Genomic DNA, 10,530 nt, shown 5'->3' with positions numbered 1-10,530 from the left:
CTTGCCCCTTAACCTCCAACCCATTGGCAGCACCAGGCCCAATAGCCCTGTTCATTATCACTGCGATAAGCATTAGCTTCGTGAAGCTTACAACAACAACTTGCATTTATATAGCGCCTTTAATGTAGTGAAACCTCCCAAGGCGCTTCACAGAGTATTAGGAGAGTTTAAAAAATTGACACCGATCCGCATAAGTAGAAATTAGCGCAGGTGATCAAAAGCTTGGTCAAAGAGGTAGGTTTTAAGGAGCGTCTTGAAGGAGGAAAGAAAGGTAGAGAGGCGGAGAGGTTTCGAGAGGGAGTTCCAGAGCTTAGGGCCCAGGCAATAGAAGGCACGGCCACCGATGGTTGAGCGATTATAATCAGCACAACTTTATTTATACAGCGTCTTTAATGTAGTAAAATTTCCAACGGCGCTTCACAGGAGCACTATCAAACAAAATTTAACACCAAACTACAGAAGAAGATATGAGGGCAGATGACCAAAAGCTTGATCAAAGAGGAAGGTTTTTAAGGAGCAAGGAGGAAAGTGAGGCTTAGGGAGGGAATGGTGGCGTGATTATAATCGGGGATGCTCAAGAGGCCAGAATTAGAGGAGCGCAGACATCTCGCGGGGGTGTTGTGGGGCTGGAGGAGATTACAGAGATAGGGAGGGCTCAAGGCCATGGAGGGATTGGAAAGCAAGGATGAAAAGTTTAAAATCGAGGCATTGCTTAGCCGGAGCTAATGTAGGTCAGCGAGCACAGGGGTGATGGGTGAGCGGGACTTGGTGCAAGTTCGGACGCCAAGTTAGAATAATCCCAGAGTCGATCTTGAGGTGCCTCTCTGGCGTGGGGTGCTGTTTGCTCCGGGTTTAATGGACAATCCTTTTCTCTTAACACTTACACTATTCACATTTGTTAAGGAACGAAGGTGAGGCGTAAAGTGCGCTTAAGCTCCAGTCATCGGCTGCAGAACGGGACGGTGGTTCACTTCATGGGACCTTTGTCTTCTTGGCGTGACGGATGGTTGAAATCATCGCCTTTGTCGCAATCAACATCCACCTCGATATCAGTGTCCCGATCTGAGCTGTGTGAGTCTGAGCCTACGGGGCTGCGAAAAGGCAGCGCCGGGTTCTCCTGGAGCGAGGTGACGCCTGTCCCCTGACGCAGGGTCTCTTTGGCACTTGCCTCATTGCTTGGGTCCAGTGGCTCTCCCTTCGCACCTCTGCACCAGTTGGATTTCTCTTCCTCGGGCAGCTCCTGTGAGACAGGGGGAGAAGTTACAGATTTACTCTCACTGAAAACTGGTGAAATAGTGCCATGGGATCTTTCACGTGCAGCATCGAGGGCAGCCAGAGCCTCAGGTTTAACGTCTCATCCGAAGGACGGCACCTCCGACAGTGCAGCACTCCTTCAGCACTGCACTGGGAGTGTCAGCCTCGATTTCTGTGCTCAAGGTAGATGGAGTGGGCTTTGGACCCACAGCTGGTGTAATGGATAGCACACTCACCTCTTAGTCAGAAGGTTGTGGGTTCAAATCCCACTCCAGGTACTTGAGCACAAAAAAATTCAATTGAACAATAGGGACCACTGTGATAACAAAAAGACCAAGGACGATCCAGTTTGCCTTCTACCTTCCTGATAGTCACAAAACACAGTGATAGTGCTGTTGTTGACTAGTTATAGAAATCAGCTGTGGCTCAGTGGGTAGTATGTGTGCAGTTTTGGTCATCTAATCTGAGGAAGGACATTCTTGCTAGTGAGGGAGTGCACCGAAGGCTCACCAGACTGATTCCCGGGATGGCAGGACTGACATATGAAGAAAGACTGGATCGACTAGGCTTATATTCACTGGAATTTAGCAGGATGAGAGGGTTTCTCATAGAAACATATAAAATTCTGACGGGATTGGACAGGTTAGATGCAGGAAGAATGTTCCCGATGTTGGGGAAGTCCAGAACCAGGAATTAGAGTCTAAGGATAAGGGGTAAGCCATTTAGGACCGAGATGAGGAGAAACTTTTTCACCCAGAGAATTGTGAACCTGTGGAATTCTCTACCACAGAAAGTTGTTGAGTCCAGTTCATTGGATATATTCAAAAGGGAGTTAGATGTGGCCTTTATGGCTAAAGGGATCAAGGGGTATGGAGAGAAAGCAGGAATCGGGTACTGGGGTGAATGATCAGCCATGATCATATTGAATGGAGGTGCAGGCTCGAAGGGCCGAATGGCATGTTCCTGCACCTATTTTCTATGTTTCTATTTTTTATTTTCAGAGAGCCAGCACAGGCAGGGTGGGCCGAATGGGCTACTTGTGTGCTGTAAGATTGTTGTGTCTGGGCAACAATCCCGCCCTGATCACAGTGTTTGCTCAGAAAGTTGGCTGAGCCGGTGAGAGGGAGGGACTGTCACAGGACGGGAGAGCGGAGAGCACCGGTTCAAACTGTCACAGGAGCATCCAGTCGTGTCCCGGTAACTGCCCCCGAAAAGGAAGTGGAGTGTGGGAAATTGCACTCCGCTTCCATTGAGGGGTGGTAAGGCCAATTCTGCGGCGGGAGCAGGACTTCCACGTAAAATCCCCTGCCCCAGAAGGTTACCGCCCCCAAGATGGGAGCCTGTGCGGGGAGGCAGAGGGATGTTGAGGGGAGACGGGGGCAGGGGATGGAGGGGAGAGTGGTGGAGGTGGGGGGGGGGCAGAGAAACCCAGGACGGGGGACAGGAGGGGCCACATTGCAGCGGATGTCTAGGGGGGGCGAAGTGTGTTGGAGGGGCGGGCCTGGGGGCTCTGTGCCTCGGTGCGGGGAGTGTTCAGAGTGGGGTGGACGGGTTGACTGCGCAGATGGCGGTTGGTGGATTTGGTGTGGTTGGCGTCGCGGGGGCGTGGCTCCGGGGTGGCCGGGGCTGGGGCCTCGACATCCGGGGGTGTTCGGCATTTGGGAGGGATTCTGACGGGACGGGGCAGGTTGGGTGCGGGGGGAGTGTTCCCGGTGTTGGGTGGATATGGAGCCAGGGTTGGGTACGCTCTTGGGCTGGGGGAATGGGCTGTTTGGGGCTGAGATTGGGAGAGACTTCTTCACTCGGGGAGTTGTTGGCCTGTGGGGTTGCCTGCCGCGGAGAGTTGTTGATGCCAGTTCATTGGATGTGTTCGGGAGGGAGTTGGATGTGGTCCTTGTGGCTGGGGTGGTCGGGGGGGGGGTGTGGAGGGGGCGTGGGGGGGAGGTGCTGGGGTCCGTGATCAGCCATGATCTTGTTGAATGGCGGTGCAGGCTCAAAGAGCCGAATGGCCTACTCCTGCACCTATTTTCTATGTTTCTATGTTTCTATGACTGGACCAGCCCACTCAGCACTTCACTTGCTTGTCGCTTGCCTCTCCCGCTGTGTGCTGGAAGGTTAACCCTGGAGTTTGGGTAATGCAGTTCCACAGCCCCCTCTATGTCCCGACGCCCGTTCACCCCACGCCCTTTTACATCGAGGACATTCTGCGGCCGGACCTCCCTGCCCACGCTGCCCTGTGCCCGGCCACCCTGCTGCTTACAGACACTGGCTGTGGGTTCAAGTCCCATTCCCCGTATTTGAGCACATAAATCGAGGTTGACACTCCAGTGCAGTGCTGAGGGAGTGCTGCACCATCGGAGGTGCCATTTTTCGGATGAGAAGTTAAACTGAGGCGCTGACTGCCCTCGATGCTACACGTAAAAGATCCCATGGCACTATTTCGAAGAAGTGGGTGGGATAATGGCGAATGCATGGCCACTTGGTGGAGGAACAAAGGGTGGGCGGGATTTTAGGATCCCAGTTGACCCAGGAGAGAAAATCATTGGGACTCATTTATTTAATTCTCACTCTGCACACAGCGGGTGTAGAACTGAACCCAACCAGAGTAGAGAACACAAGAACATAAGAAATAGGAACAGGAGTAGGCCAATCGGCCCCTCGAGCCTGCTCCGCCACTCACAATCATGGCTGATCAGATCACGGATTCAGCTCCACTTCCCTGCCCACTTCCCATAACCCTTCACTCCCTTATCACTCAAAAATCTGTATATCTCCACCTTAAATATATTCAATGACCCAGCCTCCACAGCTCTCTGGGGCAGAGAATTCTACAGATTTACAACCCTCTGAGAGAAGAAATTTCTCCTCATCTCAGTTTTAAATGGGCGGCCCCTTATTCTGAGACTATGTCCCCTAGTTTTAGTTTCCCCTATGAGTGGAAATATCCTCTCTGCATCCACCTTGTCGAGCCCCCTCATTATCTTATAAGTTTCAATAAGATCACCTCTCATTCTTCTGAACTCCAGTGTGTATAGGCCCAACCTACTCAACCTATCCTCATAAATCAACCCTTTCATCTCCGGAATCAACCTGGTGAACCTTCTCTGAAAAGCCTCCAATGCAAGTATATCCTTTCTTAAATACGGAGACCAAAACTGTACGCAGTACTCCAGATGTGGCCTCACCAATACCCTGTACAGTTGTAGCAGGACTTCTCTGCTTTTATACTCTATCCCCCTTGCAATAAAGGCCAACATTCCATTTGCCTTCCTGATCACTTGCTGTACCTGCATACTAACTTTTTGTGTTTCATGCACAGGGACCCCCAGGTCCCTCTGTACTGCAGCACTTTGCAATTTTTCTCCATTTAAATTATAATTTGCTTTTCTATTATTATAGAGGCAGGTGGAAAAAGTTGGAGTGGAGGAATGAAATGTTGGAGATGGTGCGATGGGTTTGGGTTTCTGCACAGGGAGATGGGAAAGTTTGTAGGACTGGGATTTGTAGCCTTGGGGTTATAATATGTTATGTTGACCATATTTATATATTTGTCATTTTTTGACCACAGGGCAATCACAGTGCACTGACCAACGTCTCAGAGATGCGGACAAAGATCGCCCGCCCAGAAAGCATTTCCCCGCCATTATTGCTCCTCCGGGGCACGAACAGAGCAGGACAGGACAAAGGTAGGCACGAAAAACTCTGTATAAATGCAAGTCTTTCATTCTTCCTTGCAACACTTATAGGGGTAGGGTCATGCATTGGATATGTGGTTCTGAGCTGTTACTCCAGTCAGACATGAGTTCAAAATCCCACCGTGGAAAAGTGTGAAAGTGAATTAAATAAGAAGTTGTGAGCTGTCATGTTAAAAGCGCACTGGTTCAGCAATATGCTTCGGAGATCCAGTCTGGCCCACACTGTGTGGTTGACTCTCATTGCCCTTTGAAGTGGTCATCCATGCCACTCAGTTGCTAGGGTAATGATGAGGTCTTGCACCACATCTAAAAAATAAAACAGAAACAGTGAACGTGTAGGTTATAACTGCTTGACTGCGTGCAGTCATTCACCCCCAGTTACAATAACTTGCATTTATTGCAAGGGTCAGAGGGTCTAGTAAGGAGGAGGAACTGAGGGAAATCCTTATTAGTCGGGAAATTGTGTTGGGGAAATTGATGGGATTGAAGGCCGATAAATCCCCAGGGCCTGATGGACTGCATCCCAGAGTACTTAAGGAGGTGGCCTTGGAAATAGCGGATGCATTGACAGTCATTTTCCAACATTCCATTGACTCTGGATCAGTTCCTATGGAGTGGAGGGTAGCCAATGTAACCCCACTTTTTAAAAAAGGAGGGGGAGAGAAAACAAGGAATTATAGACCGGTTAGCCTGACATCGGTAGTGGGTAAAATGATGGAATCAATTATTAAGGATGTCATAGCAGTGCATTTGGAAAGGGGTGAAATGATAGTTCCAAGTCAGCATGCATTTGTGAAAGGGAAATCATACTTGACAAATCTTCTGGAATTTTTTGAGGATGTTTCCAGTAGAGTGGACAAGGGAGAACCAGTTGATGTGGTGTATTTGGACTTTCAGAAGGCTTTCGACAAGGTCCCACACAAGAGATTAATGTGCAAAGTAAAAGCACAAGGGATTGGGGGTAGTGTGCTGACGTGGATTGAGAACTGGTTGTCAGACAGGAAGCAAAGAGTAGGAGTAAATGGGTACTTTTCAGAATGGCAGGCAGTGACTAGTGGGGTACCGCAAGGTTCTGTGCTGGGGCCCCAGCTGTTTACATTGTACATTAATGATTTAGACGAGGGGATTAAATGTAGTATCTCCAAATTTGCAGATGACACTAAGTTGGGTGGCAGTGTGAGCTGTGAGGAGGATGCTATAAGGCTGCAGAGTGACTTGGATAGGTTAGGTGAGTGGGCAAATGCATGGCAGATGAAGTATAATGTGGATAAATGTGAGGTTATCCACTTTGGTGGTAAAAACAGAGAGACAGACTATTATCTGAATGGTGACAGATTAGGAAAAGGTGAGGTGCAACAAGTCCTGGGTGTCATGGTACATCAGTCATTGAAGGTTGGCATGCAGGTAGGTACAGCAGGCGGTTAAGAAAGAAAATGGCATGTTGGCCTTCATAGCGAGGGGATTTGAGTACAGGGGCAGGGAGGTGTTACTACAGTTGTATAGGGCCTTGGTGAGGCCACACCTGGAGTATTGTGTACAGTTTTGGTCTCCTAACTTGAGGAAGGACATTCTTGTTATTGAGGTTCACCAGATTGATTCCCGGGATGGCGGGACTGACATATCAAGAAAGACTGGATCAACTGGGCTTGTATTCACTGGAGTTCAGAAGAATGAGAGGGGATCTCATAGAAACGTTTAAAATTCTGAAGGGTTCAGACAGGTTAGATGCAGGAAGAATGTTCCCAATGTTGGGGAAGTCCAGAACCAGGGGTCACAGTCTAAGGATAAGTGGTAAGCCATTTAGGACCGAGATGAGGAGAAACTTCTTCACCCAGAGAGTGGTGAACTTGTGGAATTCTCAACCACAGAAAGTTGTTGAGGCCAATTCACTAAATATATTCAAAAAGGAGTTAGATGTAGTCCTTACTACTAGGGGGATCAAGGGATATGGCAAGAAAGCAGGAATGGGGTACTGAAGTTGCATGTTCAGCCATGAACTCATTGAATGGCGGTGCAGGCTCAAAGGGCCGAATGGCCTACTCCTGCACCTAGTTTCTATGTTATGTAGCGCCTTTCACGACCAACAGGCATCGCAAAGTGCTTTACAGCCAATGAAGTAATTTTGGAGTATAGTCACTATTGTAATGTGGCAAGCAACTTGCACACAAGCAAACAGCAATGTGACAATGACCAGATATTCTGTTTTTTTAGTGATGTTAATTGAGGGATAAATATTGGGCAGGACACTGCTGTTATTCGAAATAGTGGCCATGGGATCTTTTACATCCATCTTAAACAGTGCCTTGGTTTAACGTCTCATCTGAAAGACAGCACCTCCGACAGTGCAGCACTCCCTCAGCATTGCATTGGTGTGTCAGCCTAGATTTTTTTTAAATGCACTGAGGTCGCAGGAGTGGGATTTGAACACACTGCCTTTTCATTCAGAAGAAAGTGTGCTATCCACTGAGCCACAGCTGACACTTAATAAGAACATAAGAATATAAGAAATAGGAACAGGAGTAGACCACACAGCCCCTCGAGCCTGTTCCGCCATTCAATAAGATCATGGCTGATCTGATCATGGACTCAGCTCCACTTCCCTGCCCGCTCCCCATAACCCCTTATCCCTTTATCGTTTAAGAAACTGTCTATTTCTGTCTTAAATTTATTAAATGTCCCAGCTTCCACAGCTCTCTGAGGCAGCGAATTCCACAGATTTACAACCCTCTGAGAGAAGAAATTTCTCCTCATCTCTGCTTTAAATGGGCGGCCCCTTATTCTAAGATCATGCCCTCTAGTTCTAGTCTCCCCCATCAGTGGAAACATCCTCTCTGCATCTACCTTGTCAAGCCCACTCATAGGGCCCAAGTTTCCACATGATTTGCGCCTGATTTTTAGGAGCAACTGGTGGAGAATGGACTATCTTAGAAATCGCAATTCTCCACATTTTTTTTTCTGCAGTTCTAGTCAGGTAGAACAGTTCTACTTTGGAATAGAATTTTTTCTTCAAAAGGGGTCGTGTCCGGCCACTGACGCCTGATTTGAAAATTTCCACAGTGAAAACGTACTCCAAACTAAAGTAGAATGGAGCAAGTGAAGATTTTTGTAGAACTGAAAAAACCTGTTCTACACATTAAAAAATCAGGCGCAGGTTACAAATCAGGCGTCCAGAACGAGGGGGGGGGAAGGGAACTCATTAAATTCTACAATCAATCCTTATTTATACTTCTACAAATATTATACAAATAAATCCAACCTGAATAAACATTTATAAGTAAAGAAAAGATTAAATAAACCATCTTCCTACCTGTGTGAAAGTGCTTCAGGCACGGAGAATGCTGCAGTCAGCCTGAGGCGCCCGTTCTTCCCGTGGGGGGGGGGTGGGGGGAGGGGGAGGAGGAGGCGCCCGTTCTTCCCGCGGGGGGAGGAGGGGGAGGAGGAGGCGCCCGTTCTTCCCGCGGGGGGAGGAGGAGGCGCCCGTTCTTCCCGCTGGGGGGGGAGGGGGAGGAGGAGGCGCCCGTTCTTCCCGCGGGGGGAGGAGGAGGCGCCCGTTCTTCCCGCTGGGGGGGGAGGGGGGAGGAGGCGCCCGTTCTTCCCGCTGGGGGGGGGGGGGGAGGAGGCGCCCGTTCTTCCCGCGGTGGGGGGAGGAGGCGCCCGTTCTTCCCGCGGTGGGGGGAGGAGGCGCCCGTTATTCCCGCGGGGGGGGGGGGAGGCGCCCGTTCTTCCCGCGGGGGGAGGAGGAGGCACCGTTATTCCCGCGGGGGGGGGAGGAGGCGCCCGTTCTTCCCGCGGGGGGGGAGGAGGCACCGTTATTCCCGCGGGGGGGGGAGGAGGCACCGTTATTCCCGCGGGGGGGGGAGGAGGCGCCCGTTCTTCCCGCGGGGGGGGGGGAGGCGCCCATTTTTCCCGCGGGGGGGAGGAGGGGGGAAGGAGACAGTGAGAAGGCTGCAAGTGCTGATGTTCTGATGGCAATGTGCTTTTATTAAAAAAATGTTCAAAAATTAAACAGCTACAAAGAACTACAAAAATGGCCGAGTGACAATGTTTTTTCCACACTGCGCATGCGTGAACGCTCCAACGCGCACGCGCAGCTTTGCCGGCTGGAAAAAAACGAATTTAAATAGTACCCGCCCCCTCCCACTTACAAAATCGGCGCGAGTTTAGGCTCCGCCCCCCTGGACTCCGTGCCAGGCAGACATGGAGCTGCAACGCGCTCCGGAATCGCGCGGTTATTTTTAGGCCCCGTTTTAGGAGCGAAAAATGGGCGCCCAGCTCGGAGGGGCGCCCGTTTTTTATCGTGTGGAAACTTGGGCCCATAATCTTACACGTTTCAATAAGATTACCTCTCATTCTTCTGAACTCCAATGACTTGAGGCCCAACCTACTCAATCTTTTCTCATAGTCAACCCCTTCATCCCCGGAATCAACCTCGTGAACCTTTTCCGAACCGCCTCCAAAGCAAGTATACCCTTTAGTAAATATGGAAACTAAAATTGCACACAGTATTCCATGTGTGGCCTCACCAATACCATATATAGCTGTAGTGAGATTGCTCTGCTTTTATACTCCATCCCCTTTGCAATAAAGGCCAAGATACCATTGGCCTTCCTGTACCTGCATACTATCCTTTTGTGTTTCATGTACAAGTACCCCTAGGTCCCGCTGTACTGCTGCACTTTGCAATCTTTCTCCATTGAAATAATAACTTGCTCTTTGATTTTTTTTCTGCCAAAGTGCACGACCTCACACTTTCCAACATTTATACTCCATCTGCCAAATTTCTGCCCACTCACTTAGCCTGTCTATGTCCTTTTGCAGATTTTTTGTGTCCTCCTCACACATTGCTTTTCCTTCCATCTTTGTATCGTCAGCAAACTTGGCTACGTTACACTCAGTCCCTTCTTCCAAGACGTTAATATAGATTGTAAATAGTTGGGATCCCAGCACTGATCCCTGCGGCACCCCACTAGTTACTGGTTGCCAACCAGAGAAAGAACCATTTATCCCGACTCTGTTTTCTGTTCATTAGCCAATCCTCGATCCATGCTAATATATTACCCCCAACCCAGTGAACTTTTATCTTGTGCAGTAACCTTTTATGTGGCACCTTGTCAAATGCCTTCTGGAAGTCCAAATACACCACATCCTCTGGTTCCCCTTTATCCACCCTGTTCGTTACATCCTCAAAAACTCTAGCAAATTTGTCAAACATGACTTCCCTTCATAAATCCATGCTGACTCTGCCTGACCGAATTTTGCTTTTCCAAATGTCCTGCTACTGCTTTTTTAATAATGGACTCCAACATTTTCCCAACCACAGATGTTAGGCTAACTGGTCTATAGTTCCCTGCTTATTGTCTGCCTCTTTTTTTAAATAGGCATGATAGGCTGAATGGCCTCCTTGTGCGCAGTATCATTCTGTGATTCCGCGAGTCTTGTACGCGCATATCCTGAAATCGCTGCGATTTTCCGTCTGTGATGGGATGGAAAAACATCCCGATGGTTAATAGTTCGAGGATTGGTTAATGTCACAGGAGTGTAATCAGACATTTGACACCGAGTCACTTGAGGAGATAAAACT

At 49.2% G+C, this 10,530-nt stretch overlaps 1 protein-coding gene across 1 annotated transcript in view; it reads right to left on the bottom strand.

The window, feature by feature from the left end:
* Positions 1–589: 589 nt before the first annotated feature.
* LOC139228370 (hematopoietically-expressed homeobox protein hhex-like) overlaps positions 590–10,530 on the bottom strand; it is an 87,945-nt gene continuing 78,004 nt past the window's right edge. Inside the window, exon 4 of the mRNA XM_070859519.1 lies at positions 590–1,240. Within this exon, the coding sequence (XP_070715620.1) occupies positions 968–1,240 (273 nt within the window). The 3' untranslated portion in view covers positions 590–967. The remainder of the gene's footprint in view (positions 1,241–10,530) is intronic.

This window comes from Pristiophorus japonicus, chromosome 2, assembly GCF_044704955.1.
Source record: "Pristiophorus japonicus isolate sPriJap1 chromosome 2, sPriJap1.hap1, whole genome shotgun sequence".
Classification (NCBI taxonomy): Eukaryota; Metazoa; Chordata; class Chondrichthyes; family Pristiophoridae; genus Pristiophorus; species Pristiophorus japonicus.
Note: the sequence above shows the minus strand (reverse complement) of the source record. Positions and strands in the feature narration are given on the sequence as shown.